At 52.9% G+C, this 14,620-nt stretch overlaps 1 protein-coding gene across 1 annotated transcript in view; it reads right to left on the bottom strand.

The window, feature by feature from the left end:
• Positions 1-14,620, bottom strand: part of LOC119965724 (alanine aminotransferase 2-like) — an 82,962-nt gene that overhangs the window by 41,505 nt on the left and 26,837 nt on the right. The window contains exon 3 of the mRNA XM_038796487.1: positions 649-761. Coding sequence (XP_038652415.1) covers positions 649-761 — 113 coding nt within the window. The remainder of the gene's footprint in view (positions 1-648; positions 762-14,620) is intronic.

Here is a 14,620-nt window from a genome sequence, read left to right as displayed (position 1 = left end):
CCGACCCCCCCTCCCCCGCTCCGACCCCCCTCCCCCGCTCCGACCCCCCCCTCCCCCGCTCTGACCCGTATCCCCCTCCCCGCTCCGACCCCCCCGCCCCGCTCCGATCCCCCTCCCCTGCTCTGACCCGTATCCCCCTCCCCCGCACCGACCCCTCCTCCCCCGCTCCGACCCCCCCTCCTCCGCTCCGATCCCCCTCCCCCGCTCCGACCCCCCCTCCCCCGCTCTGACCCGTATCCCCCTCCCCCGCACCGACCCCTCCTCCCCCGCTCCGACCCCCCCTCCCCCGCTCCGACCTGTGTCCCCCTCCCCCGCTCCGTCCCGTATCCCCCGGTCCGTTCCGTATCCCCCTCCCCTGCTCCGTCCCGTATCCCCCTCCCCCGCTCCGACCCGTATCCCCCTCCCCCGCTCCGACCCGTGTCCCCCTCCCCCGCTCCGTCCCCTATCCCCCTCCCCCGCTCCGTCCCGTATCCCCCGGTCCGTCCCGTATCCCCCTCCCCTGCTCCGTCCCGTATCCCCCTCCCCCGCTCCGACCCCCCCTCCCCCGCTCCGACCCCCCCCTCCCCCGCTCCGACCCGTGTCCCCCTCCCCGCTCTGACCCGTATCCCCCTCCTCCCCTCTCCGACCCGTATTGCCCCCTGCCCTTACTCACCAATGCTTTTTCCTTCACAGTTGTCGAGGATTTCTCTGGCTCTCTGTTTGACATCCTCAGGGATAGTTTGATCAATGAAGAGTTTGGTGTACGTGCAAACGGCCAGAACCTAAAATAGAGAAAAGCGAGAATCCGCTGAGTCCAGACTAAAGAGAGGAAATGGTGGATAAAGCCAGCGGGTTAGTCAGTGTCTGTGGAGAGAGCAACACAGGTTCCAGTCCATGTGACTCTTCTTCAAATCCCTGCTTCTTGCATATATAAAGAGCAAGAGGGTAGTCAGGGAAAGGGTTGGTACATTCAAGGATGTTGGAGGGAATCTATATATGGAACCAGAGGAAATGGGATAGATACTAAATGAATACTTTGCCTCAGTATTCACCAAAGAGAAGGACTCGGTGGATGAGGAGTATAGGGTAGAGTGTGCAGATATTCTGAGTCATGTTGATATTAATAAAGAGGATGTGTTGGGCATCTTGAAAAGCATTAAAGTAGATAAGTCCCCAGGGCCAGATGGGATCTAGAACAGAGAACAGTACAGCACAGAACAGGCCCTTCGGCCCTCGATGTTGTGCCGAAGATTGTCCGAAACCAAGATCAAGCTATCCCACTCCCTGTCATTCTGGTGTGCTCCATGTGCCTATCCAATAACCGCTTGAAAGTTCCTAAAGTGTCCGACTCCACTAGCACAGCAGGCAGTCCATTCCACACCCTAATCACTCTCCGAGTAAAGAACCTACCTCAGACATCCCTCCTATATCTCCCAACCTGAATCTTATAGTTATGCCCTTTTGTAACAGCTACATCCACCCGAGGAAATAGTCTCTGAATGTCCGCTCTATCTAGCCCCCTCATCATCTTATAAACCTCTATTAAGTCGCCTCTCATCCTCCTCCGCTCCAAAGAGAAAAGCCCTAGCTCCCTCAACCTTTCATCATCAGACCTACTCTCCAAACCAGGCAGCATCCTGGTAAATCTCCTTTGCTCCCTTTCCAATGCTTCCACATCCTTCCTATAGTGAGGTGACCAGAACTGCCACAATACTCCAAATGTGGTCTCACCAGGGTCATGTACAGTTGCAGCATAACCCCACGGCTCTTAAACTCAAGCCCCCTGTTAATAAACGCTAACACACTATAGGCCTTCTTCACGGCTCTATCCACTTGGGTGGCAACCTTCAGAGATCTGTGGACATGAACCCCAAGATCTCTCTGTTCCTCCACATTCCTCAGAACCCTGCCGTTGACCCTGTAATCCGCATTCAATTTTTTTCTGCCAAAATGAATCACCTCACGCTTATCAGGGTTAAACTCCATCTGCCATTTTCGGCCCAGCTCTGCATCCTATCAATGTCTCTTTGCAGCCTACAGCAGCCCTCCACTTCATCCACTACTCCACCAATCTTGGTGTCATCAGCAAATTTACTGACCCACCCTTCAGCCCCCTCCTCCAAGTCATTGATAAAAATCACAAATAGCAGAGGACCCAGCACTGATCCCTGTGGTAAACTGCTGATAACTGGTCTCCAGTCTGAAAATTTTCCATCCATCACCACCCTCTGTCTTCTATGTGATAGCCAATTACTTATTTAATTGGCCAAATTTCCCTCTGTCCCACACCTCCTTACTTTCTTCATGAGCCGACCATGGGGAACCTTATCGAACACCTTACTAAAATCCATGTATACGACATCAACTGCTCTACCTTCATCTACACACTTAGTTACCTCCTCAAATAATTAAACCAAATTTGTGAGGCAAGACTTACCCTTCACGAATCCGTGTTGACTATCCCGGATTAAGCTGCATCTTTCCAAATGGTCATAAATCTTATCCTTCAGGACCTTTTCAATTAACATACCGACCACCGAAGTAAGACTAACTGGCCTATAATTACCAGGGTCATTCCTATTCCCTTTGTTGAACAGAGGAACAACATTCGCCACTCTCCAGTCCTCTGGTACTATCCCCGTGGACAGTGAGGACCCAAAGATCAAAGCCAAAGGCTCTGCAATCTCATCCCTCACCTCCCAAAGAATCCTTGGATATATTCCATCTGGTCCAGGGGACCTGTCGACCCTCAGGTTTTTCAAAATTGCCAATACATCCTTCCTCAGAACATCTACCTCCTCCAGCCTACCCGGCTGTACCAAACTCTCATCCTCAAAAACATGGCCCCTCTCCTTGGTGAACACTGAAGAAAAGTATTCATTCAACACCTCTCTTATTTCTTCTGACTCCATGCACAAGTTCCCACTACTGTCCTTGATCGGCCCTAACCTCACCCTGGTCATTATTTTATTTCACACATAAGAGTAAAAAGCCTTGGGGTTTTCCTTGATCCGACCCGCCAAGGACTTCTCATGCCCCCTCCTAGCTCTCCTAAGCCCCTTTTTTTTAGCTCATTCCTTGCTACCTTGTAACCCTCAAGCGACCCAACTGAACCTTGTTTTCTCATCCTTACATACGCTTCCCTTTTCCTCTTGACAAGACATTCAACCTCTTTTGTGAACCATGGTTCCCTCACACGGCCATTTCCTCCCTGCCTGACAGGGACATACCTATCAAGGACACGCAGTATTTGCTCCTTGAACAAGCTCCACTTTTCATTTGTGCCTTTCCCTGACTGTTTCTGTTCCCATCTTATGCTCCCTAATTCTTGCCTAATCGCATCATAATTACCCCTCCCCCAATTATAAACCTTGCCCTGCCGTATGGCCCTATCCCTCTCCATTGCAATAGTGAAAGACACCGAATTGTGGTCACTATCTCCAAAGTGCTCTCCCACAAACAAATCTGACACTTGGCCCGGTTCATTACCCAGTACCAAATCCAATGTGGCCCCCCCCCCCTCTTGTCGGCCTATCCACATATTGTGTCAGGAAACCCTCCTGCACACACTACAAAAACTGCCCCATCTGAACTGTTCGACCTATAGAGGTTCCAATCAATATTTGGAAAGTTAAAGTCACCCATGACAACCACCCTGAGACCTCCACACCTATCCATAATCTGTTTTGCAATTTCTTCCCCCACGTCTCTATTACTATTTGGGGGCGTATAGAAAACTCCTAACAATGTGACCGCTCCTTTCCTATTTCTAACTCCAGCCCATATTACCTCAGTAGGCAGATCCCCTTCGAATTGCCTTTCTGCAGCCGTTAAACTATCCTTGATTAACAATGCCACTCCTCCACCTCTTTTACCACCTTCCCTACTCTTACTGAAACATCTATACCCCGGAACCGCCAACAACCATTCCTGTCCCTGTTCTAACCATGTCTCCGTAATGGCCACAACATCGTAGTCCCAAATACCAATCCACGCTCCAAGTTCACCTACCTTATTCCGGATGCTCCTTGCATTGAAGTAGACACGCTTCAACCCACCTTTCTGTCTGCCGGTACACTCCTGCGACCTTGATAACCTCCTCAGTACCTCACTACCCTCAGCACTGGCTTCTGGACTACAGCTCATTTTCCCAGCCCCCTGACAAATTAGTTTAAACCCCCCCGAAGAGCCGTAGCAAATTTCCCTCCCAGGATATTGGTGCCCCTCTTGTTCAGGTGCAAACCATCCTGTCTGTACAGGTCCCACCTTCCCCAGAATGTGCTCCAATTATCCATGTACCCGGAACCCTCCCTCCTACACTATCCCTGCAGCCACGTGTTTATCTGCACTCTCTCCCTGTTCCTCACCTCGCTAGCACGTGGCACCGGCAACAAACCCCAGAATACTGCCCGAGGTAAGGAAGGGAATTGCTGGGGCCTTGACAGAAATCTTTGACTCCTCATTGGCTACAGGTGAAGTTCCAGAGGACTGGAGAGTAGCCAATGTTGTTTCATTGTAGAAGGGCAGCAGAGGGCAGCATGGTGGTCCAGTGGTTAGCCCTGCTGCCTCACGGCGCTGAGGTCCCAGGTTCAATCCCGGCTCTGGGTCACTGTCTGTGTGGAGTTTGCACATTCTCCCTGTGTTTGCGTGAGTTTTTCCCCCACAACCCAAAAATATGCAGGGTAGGTGGATTGGCCAATCTAAATTGACCCTTAATTGGAAAAAATGAATTGGGTACTCTAAATTTATTGAAAAAAAGAAAGGCAGCAGGGATAATCCAGGATATTATGGGCCGTTGAGCTTTACGTCAGTGGTAGGGAAATTATTGGAAAAGATTCTTAGAAATCTTTTCAGTAAGGCATTTGATAAGGTTCCCCATGGTAGGCTCATTCAGAGAGTTAGGGGGCATGGGATACAGGGAAATGTGGCTGTCTGGATACAGAATTGGCTGGCCGAAAGAAGGCATCGAGTGGTAGTGGATGGAATGTATTCCGCCTGGAGGTTGGTAACCAGTGGTGTCCCGCAAGGATCTGTTCTGGGGCCTCTGCTCTTTGTGGTTTTCATAAATGATTTGGATGAGGAAGTGGAAGGGTGGGTTAGTAAGCTTGCCGATGACACGAAGGCTGGGGGAGTTGTAGATAGTGTCGAGGGCTGTTGCAGGTTACAACAGGACATTGAGAGGATGCAGAGCTGGGCTGAGAAGTGGGAGATGGAGTTCAACCTGGATAAGTGTGAAGTGATTCATTTTGGAAGGTTGAATTTGAATGCTGAATACAGGGTTAAAGGCAGGATTCTTGGAAGTGTGGAGGAACAGAGGGATCTTGGGGTCCACGTACATAGATCCCTAAAAGTTGCCACCCAGGTTGATAGGGTGTTAAGAAGGCGTATGGTGTTGGCTTTCATTAACAGGGGTACTGAGTTTAAGAGCCGCGAGGTTTTGCTGCAGCTTTATAAAACCATAGTTAGACCAGACTTGGAATATTGTGTCCAGTTCTGGTCGCCTCATTATAGGAAGGATGTGGATGCTTTGGAGAGGGTACAGAGGAGATTTACCAGGATGCTGCCTGGACTGGAGGGCATGTCTTATGAAGAAAGGTTGAGGGAGCTAGGGCTTTTCTCACTGGAGGGAAGAAGGCAGAGAGGTGACTTGATAGAGGTGTACAAAGTGATGAGAGGCATGGATAGAGTGGATAGCCAGAGACTATTCCCTAAGGTGGAAATGGCTGTCACGAGGGGACATCATTTGAAGGTGATTGGAGGGAGGAATAGGGGAGATGTCAGAGGTAGGTTCTTTATGAAATGAAAATGAAAATCGCTTATTGTCACGAGTAGGCTTCAATGAAGTTACTGTGAAAAGCCCCTAGTCGCCACATTCCGGCGCCTGTTCCAAGAGGCTGGTACAGGAATTGAACCGTGCTGCTGACCTGCCTTGGTCTGCTTTCAAAGCCAGCGATTTAGCCCTGTGCTAAACAGCCCTTTACACAGGGAGTGGTGGGTGTGTGGAATGCACTGCCAGCAGAGGTGGTGGAGTCAGAGTCATTGGGGACATTTAAGCGACTCTTGGACAGGCACATGGACAGCAGTAAATTGAAGGGGTGTAGGTTAGGTTGATCTGAGATTAGGGTAAATGGTGGCACAACATGGTGGGCTGAAGGGCCTGTACCATGCTGGACTGTTCTATGTTCTATATTCTATATTCTATGAAATAGGATTTACTCACATTTGGAAACAAATGGATTTATTAGTGATGGGCAGCATGGTTTTATGAAGGGGAGGTCGTGCCTCACTAATTTGATCGAGTTTTTCGAGTAAGTGACAAAGATGATAGATGAGGGAAAGGAAGTAGATGTTGTTTACATGGACTTCAGGAAAGCCTTTGACAAGGTCCCTCATGTGCAAAAGGTGAAGTCACATGGTATCAGAGGAGAGCTGGCAAGTTGGATACAGAACTGGCTTGGGCACAGAAGACAGAGGGTAGCAGTAGAAGGGTGTTTTTCTGAATGGAAGACTGTGACTAGCGGCGTTCCACAGGGATCAGTTCTGGGCCTTTGCTGTTTGTGGTGTATGTAAATGATTTGGAAGAAAATGTAGCTGGCCTGATTAGTAAGTTCGCAGCCAACACAGAAATCGGTGGAGTTACGGATAGTGAAGAGGATTGTCAGAGGATACAGCCGGATATAAACTGGTTGGAGTCTTGGACGGAGAAATGGCAGATGGAGTTTAATCCGGACAAGTGTGAGGTAATGCACTTTGGAAGGTCCAGTGCATGTAGGATTACACAGTAAATGATAGAATTCTTACGAGTATTGACAGGCAGAGAGATCTGGTTGTGCATGTCCACAGGTCAATGAAAGGGGCAACACAGATGGAGAAGGTAGTCAAGAAGGCACACAGCATGCTGGCCTTCATTGGCCGGGGCATTGAGTATAAAAATTGGCAAGTCATGTTGTAGCTGTACAGAACCTTATTTAGGCCACACTTGGAGCATAGTGTTCAATTCTGGTTGCCACACTACCAGAAGGATGTGGAAGCTTTGGAGAGGGTACAGAGGAGGTTTATTGGATGTTGCCTGGTATGGAGGGCATTAGCAATGAGAAGAGGTTAGATACATAAAGGGTAAAAGGGTGACTAGGGAGAAGGTCAAGCCACTTAAGGATAAACAAGGTCATCTATGTACAGATCCACAAGGGATGGGAGAGGTCCTAAATGAATATTTCTCATCAGTATTTACTGTTGACAAAGACACGAATGTTAGGGAAATTGGGGAAATAAATAGTGATGTCTTGAGGAGTGTACATATTACAGAGGAGGTGGTGCTGGAGGTATCAAAGGGCATCAATATAGATAAATCCCCGGGACCTGATGAAATGTATCCCAGGACATTATGGGAGGCCAGGGAGGAAATTGCCGGATCCTAGCTGAGATATTTGAATCATCGACAGCCACAGGAGAGGTGCCTGAAGATTGGAGGGTAGCCGATGTGCCCTTGTTTAGGAAAGGCTGGAGGGAAAAGCCTGGGAATTACAGACTGGTGAGCCGAACTTCTGTTGTGGGTAAATTGTTAGAAGGTCTTCTGAGGGACAGGATCTACAGGCATTTAGACAGGCAAGGGTGAATTAGGGAGAGTCAGCAGGCAACATCCAATAAACCTCCTCTGCACCCTCTCCAAAGCCTCCGCATATTTCTGGTAGTGTGGCGATCAGAATTGAACACAATATTCCAAATGAGGCCTAACTAAGGTTCTGCACAGCTGCAACACGACTTGTCAATTTTTGTTATCCTTTGTGAGGGAAAAGTCATGTCTTGCCAATTTGATTGACTTATTTGAAGGGGTAACCAAGACGGTAGATGAGGGCAGTGCGGTCGACGTTGTCTACATGGACTTTAGCAAGGCCTTTGACAAGGTACAGCATGGTAGGTTATTGCAAAAGGTTAAATCTCACGGGATACAGGGTGAGGTAGCCAATTGGACACAGAATTGGCTCGGCGACTGAAGCCAAAGGGTGGTTGTGGAGGGTTGTTTTTTCAAACTGGAGGCCTGTGACCAGCGATGTGCCTCAGGGATCGGTGCTGGGTCCACTGTTATTTGTTAAATATATTAATGACTTGGTTGAGAATGTAGGAGACATGGTTAGTAAGTTTGCAGATGACACCAAGATTGGTGGCATAGTGGACAGTGAAGAAGGTTATCTAGGATTGCAACAGGATCTTGACCAATTGAGTCATAGAATCATAGAATTTACAGTGCAGAAGGAGGCCATTCGGCCCATCGAGTCTGCACCGGCTCTTGGAAAGAGCACCCTACCCAAGGTCAACACCTCCACCCTATCCCCATAACCCAGTAACCCCACCCAACACTAAGGGCAATTTTGGACACTAAGGGCAATTTATCATGGCCAATCCACCTAACCTGCACATCTTTGGACTGTGGGAGGAAACTGGAGCACCCGGAGGAAACCCACGCAGACACGGGGAGAACATGCAGACTCCGCACAGACAGTGACCCAAGGCGGAATCGAACCTGGGACCCTGGAGCTGTGAAGCAATTGTGCTATCCACAATGCTACCGTGCTGCCAAAGTCAGTGGGCTGATGAATGGCAGATGGAGTTTAATTTGGATAAATGTGAGGAGATGCATTTTGGTCGATCAAATCAGGGCAGGACCCACTCAGTTAATGGCAGGGAGTTGGGGAGAGTTACAGAACAAAGAGATCGAGGGGTACAGGTTCATTGCTCCTTGAAGGTGGAGTGGCAGGTGGACAGGGTGGTGAAGGAGGCATTCAGCATGCTGGGTTTTATTGGTCAGAATATTGAATACAGGAGTTGGGTCGTCTTGTTGAAGTTGTACAAGACATTGGTAAGACCACACATGGAATACTGTGTTCAGTTCTGGTCACCCTATTATAGGAAGGATATTGTTAAACTAGAACGAGTGCAGAAGAGATTTACGAGGACGCTACCGGGACTTGATGGTCTGAGTTATAAGGAGAGGCTGGACAGGATGGGACCTTTTTCCCTGGAGTGTAGGAGGCTTAGGGGGCGATCTTATAGAGGTCAGAAAATAATGAGGGGCATCGATAAGGTAGATAGTCAACATCTTTTCCCAAAGGTAGAGGAGTCTAGAACTAGAGGGCAAAGGTTAAAGGTGAGAGGGGAGAGATACAAAAGGGTCCCGAGGGGTAATTTCTTCACAGAGGGTGGTGAGCATCTGGAACGAGCTGCCAGGGACAGTGGTAGAGGAGGGTACAAAATCATTGAGACAGTTATATGGGGAATCTGGGTATAGAGGGATATGGGCCAAATACGGACAATTGGGACTAGCTTAGTGATAGAAACTGGGCGGCATGGACAAGCTGGGCCGAAGGGCCTGTTTCCATACTGTAAACATCTATGACTATGAGAATGAACTCGGTTTGTTCTCACTGGAACGACGGAGGTTGAGAGGCGACCTGATAGAGGTCTACAAGATTGAGTGGCTTGGACAGAGCGGATAGTCAGATGCTCTTTCCCAGGGTAGGAGAGTCAAGTACTTGGGGAAATAGGTTTAAAGTGCGTGGGGGAAAGTTCAGAACAGATGTGCGAGGCAAGTTTTTTACACAGAGGGTAGTAAATATGTACATAGATACATAGAAGATAGTAGCAGGAGGAGGCCATTCGGCCCTTCGATCCCGCTCCGCCATTCATCAGGATCATGGCTCATCATCCAATCAATAGCCTAATCCTGCTTTCTCCCCATAGCCTTTGACCCCATTCTCCCCAAGTGCTATATCCAGCCACCTCTTGAATATATTCAATGTTTTAGCATCAACTACTTCCTGTGGGAATGAATTCCACAGGCTCACCATTCTTTGGGTGAAGAAATGTCTCCTTATCTCTGTCTGAAATGGTTTACCCTGAATCCTCAGACTGTGACCCCTGGTTCTGGACACACCCATCATTGGGAACAACTTCCCTGCATCTACCCCTGTCCAGTCCTGTTAGAATTTTATACGTCTCTATGAGATTCCCCCCTCATTCTTCTGAACTCCAGCAAGAACAATCCCAACCTAATCAATCTCTCCTCATGTGACAGTCCCGCCATCCCTTGAATCAATCTGGTCATATGGAACGCACTGTCTGGGGAGGTGGTGGGAACAGGTACGATAGTGGTATTTAGGGGCATTGAAGGGGCATCTAGAGAAATCGGGTGGGAATGGAAGGATACGGACTCCGTAAGTGCAGACGGTTTGGGTTTTGGCAGGTACGATGATCGGCGCAGGCTTGGAGGGCCGAAGGGTCTGTTCCTGTGCTGTATTGTTCTTTACATCATTGAACCCCACAGAACCATTCCCGAGTGTCCAGTTGACACGTGTTGTCACCGTGGAGACCGAGGCAGTCTCCATGTTCGAAAGAGATCGAGAGACGCTGCAAAATGATCAAGATTGTGGAATGTGGAACTTGCTTTGGTAGCTGAAGCATGATGGAAATTCAAATCCTCCGCCAACTGCAATCTCCTCGAGACACCTGCTGGTTACATTCAGCAAATGAATTAGGATCAGGAGGAAGCCATTCGGCCCCTCGGCTCCACCATGCCTGATCTGCTTGTGGCCTCAACTCCACTTTCCTGTCTACCTCCCTCTTCCCTTTAACTCCCCTGTCAGTCAGGAATCTATCCAGCTCCACCTTAAAATATTCAGTCGCCAAATCCAAGCCAGACAGGCGGGTAGTTCAGGAATCTCTGAGTGAGCCCCGCTCACAAATTGGTTATTGCTGTCTGCGGGGCGGTGGGAGGTAGAGAGGAAGAGCAATAGTAATCGGAGATTCTATAGCCAGGGGAACAGGTGCTACTGTGGCCATCAATGTGATTCCAGGATGGTGCGTTGCCTCCCTGGTGCCAGGGTCCGGGATGTCAGAACAAAGAACCGGGATTAATGCCATCTGCATTGCCGATTCGGTGATGTTCAGTCAAGTGTGGAAGCAGTGAAACATTGAAAGGAATTATTCAATCGACTACAGGAAGCAGGAATGTTGGGGTGAACTTGGCTAAATATTAATTTGCGAAAGCTCAAGTCACCTTCTTGGACCGTACAATTGGACATGGTCAGCCAGCCCCACCCAATGTCAACCAAAGCTATTGGATAGTTTCCAATCCCATCAACGAGGTGCAAAGTTCTCAGATTTCTGCACATCAGTGGTTTCGACCGGAAACTCGTGCCAAATTCCACTGCTCCACTGACTGAACCTCTGGAAAAGCACAGGAAATTTCAGTGGATGTCGGAACGTCAGGAGGCATTCGACAATCTGACTGTGTGAACCACCTGAGCAATGACGCTCCTAAAGAGCAACACACCACTCCCCCTGCCCTATTCCCGTGACCCCTCCTAACCTTGGGACACTAAGGGGGCAATTTCCCACAGCCAGTCCACCTAACCTGCACATCTTTGGACTGTGGGAGGAAACCGGAGCACCCGGAGGAAACGCACACAGACACGGGGAGAACGTGCAGACTCCGCACGGACAGTGACACAAGGCCGGCATTGTTGATGGGTTTCCTGTGGACGCAGTGAAGCCCGATTCCGTGCCCTTGAGTCTAGCTCCCTCTGGCTGACGTTAAGGGAATTACGTGAGGACGTGCCTGACGCAGGAACTCCAGGTTCAGACTGAGAATTGTAAACCGGCACCACATCTGTCTATGTCCCTTTTCAGACTCCGGGACGGGATTCTCCATCGACTGACCCCGGAATCGGGAACTGCAATTAGGCGGAGAATGAGTTTTGACGTCGGCGTTGTGGCAGATGCTGATGTCACGGCCAATCCCAATTCTCCATCACCTCAACATCACTGTCAGTGCGCTCCGCTCCACACGTAAACGCCGACGGTATTCTCCGGAGCCTCCGTGATTCTCCATCTCCGCCGGGAGGAAAATCCCGACGGCAAGTTGACTTGTGCTTGCAGTAATCGGGAAACAGTTGCCGTGGCTGCTGAGGGATAGCGAGGAGGGAGGACACGGAGAGGCGGCACCGTGGGCTGCCGGTCCTCACACTGCCCCGGCTGCCCTCCCCCGCAACCCCAGCCCCCACTCTCCAGCCCGCTGCACCCCCCCCCACCCTCCACTATAACCCCCACCCCCCACCAACCAACCAGTCGCCACCCACCGGCGGGGCATCACACGGCCCACCCAACAGTAGCCCCTACAGGGGGGCCGATTGGGTGCCATAGAGCGTATCGCTGGCATGGGCAGTGCCAGCCAATGGTACCACTGACAGCAGAGTCAAGTCCCAGGGGCTCCCACGGTGCCGGGTCTGCCGATGGGGCCGGGGTGGAGGGAGGAGGGGGGGGGAAGAGGAACATGTGGTGTGAGAGCCCACACTGCCAACCAGGGTCACCGTGTAGCCCGGCGGACCTGGTTGGGCAAGGGGGTATGCACCGTACTGACATTTCGACCTTTCACCCCCTGCAGATAATGAAATGAAATGAAATGGATATTGGAATACAACCAGCAATGGTGGCCTTCCTCCTAGTCACCGCAGCCCTGGGGGATACCCTGCGGCTGTATGAGCTGGAGCTGCTCGAGGAGGAAGCTGCAGCAGCGGAGTGGGCAGCAGCGGAGTGGGCAGCAGCGGAGTGGGCAGCAGCGGAGTGGGCAGCAGCGGAGTGGGCTGCAGCAGCGGAGTGGGCAGCAGCTGAGTGGGCAGTAGTGAGTGGGCAGCAGTGGAGCGGGCAGCAGCGGAGTGGGCAGCAGTGGAGTGGGCAGCAGCAGCTGAGCGGGCAGCAGTGGAGTGGGCAGCAGTGGAGTGGGCAGCAGCGGAGTGGGCAGCAGTGGAGTGGCCAGAAGCAGCTGAGCGGGCAGCAGTGGAGCGGGCAGCAGCGGAACAGGCAGCAGCAGAGCGGGCAGCAGCGGAACAGGCAGCAGTGGAGCGGGCAGCAGTGGAGTGGGCAGCAGTGGAGTGGGCAGCAGTGGAGTGGGCAGCAGGGGAGTGGACAGCAGCAGAGTGGGCAGCAGCAGAGTGGGAAGCAGTGGAGCGGGCAGCAGTGGAGTGGGCAGCAGCAGAGTGGGCAGCAGCGGAGTGGGCAGCAGCGGAGTGGGCAGCAGTGGAGTGGGCAGCAGCGGAGTGGGCAGCCGCGGAGCGGGCAGCAGGAGAGTGGGCAGCAGCGGAGTGGGCAGCAGCAGAGTGGGCAGCAGCTGAGCGGGCAGCAGTGGAGTGGGCAGCAGTGGAGTGGGCAGCAGCAGCAGAGTGGGCAGCAGTGGAGTGGGCAGCAGTGGAGCGGGCAGCAGCGGAGTGGGCAGCAGCGGAGTGGGCAGCAGCAGCTGAGCGGGTAGCAGTGGAGCGGGCAGCAGTGGAGTGGGCAGCAGTGGAGTGGGCAGCAGCGGAGTGGGCAGCAGCGGAGTGGGCAGCAGCAGCTGAGCGGGCAGCAGTGGAGCGGGCAGCAGTGGAGCGGGCAGCAGTGGAGTGGGCAGCAGCGGAGCAGGCAGCAGCAGAGGAGTGGGCAGCAGCGGAGTGGGCAGCAGTGGAGTGGGCAGCAGCGGAGCGGGTAGCAGCGGAGCGGGCAGCAGCGGAGTGGGTAGCAACGGAGTGGGCAGCAACGGAGTGGGCAGCAGTGGAGCGGGCAGCAGCGGAGTGGGCAGCAGCAGAGTGGGCAGCAGCAAAGTGGGCAGCAGCGGAGTGGGCAGCAGCGGAGTGGGCAGCAGCAAAGTGGGCAGCAGCGGAGTGGGCAGCAGCGGATTGGGCAGCAGCAGAGTGGGCAGCAGCGGAGTGGGCAGCAGCAGAGTGGGCAGCAGCAGAGTGGGCAGCAGCAGAGTGGGCAGCAGCAGAGTGGGCAGCAGCAGAGTGGACAGCAGCAAAGTGGGCAGCAGTGGAGTGGGCAGCAGTGGAGTGGGCAGCAGTGGAGTGGGCAGCAGCAGAGTGGGCAGCAGCGGAGTGGGCAGCAGCGGAGTGGGCAGCAGCAGAGTGGGCAGCAGCAGAGTGGGCAGCAGCAGAGTGGGCAGCAGTGGAGTGGGCAGCAGTGGAGTGGGCAGCAGTGGAGTGGGCAGCAGTGGAGTGGGCAGCAGTGGAGTGGGCAGCAGTGGAGTGGGCAGCAGGAGAGTGGGCAGCAGCAGCTGAGTGGGCAGCAGCGGAGTGGGCAGCAGCGGAGCGGGCAGCAGCGGAGCGGGCAGCAGGAGAGCGGGCAGCAGCGGTGTGGGCAGCAGCGGAGTGGGCAGCGGCGAGGGAGGGGTCAGTGAGGGAGGGATAAGGGAGGGAGGGGTCAGCGAGGGAGGGGTCAGGGAGGGAGGGGTCAGGGTGGGAGGGGTCAGCGAGGGAGTGTCAGTGAGGGAGTGTCAGTGAGGGAGGGGTCAGTGAGGGAGGGGTCAGTGAGGGAGGGGTCAGGGTGGGAGGGGTCAGCGAGGGAGGGGTCAGTGAGGGAGGGGTCAGGGTGGGAGGGGTCAGTGAGGGAGGGGTCAGAGAGGGAGGGGTCAGTGAGGGAGGGGTCAGTGAGGGAGGGTCAGAGAGCGAGGGGTCAGTGAGGGAGGGGTCAGCGAGGGAGGGGTCAGTGAGGGAGGGGTCAGAAAGGGAGGGTCAGGGAGGGAGGGGTCAGTGAGGGAGGGGTCAGTGAGGGAGGGTCAGAGAGGGAGGGGTCAGAGAGGGAGGGGTCAGTGAGGGAGGGGTCAGTGAGGGAGGGTCAG

This window comes from Scyliorhinus canicula, chromosome 5, assembly GCF_902713615.1.
Source record: "Scyliorhinus canicula chromosome 5, sScyCan1.1, whole genome shotgun sequence".
Lineage (NCBI taxonomy): Eukaryota > Metazoa > Chordata > Chondrichthyes > Carcharhiniformes > Scyliorhinidae > Scyliorhinus > Scyliorhinus canicula.
This window is presented reverse-complemented; position numbering and strand designations above follow the sequence as displayed.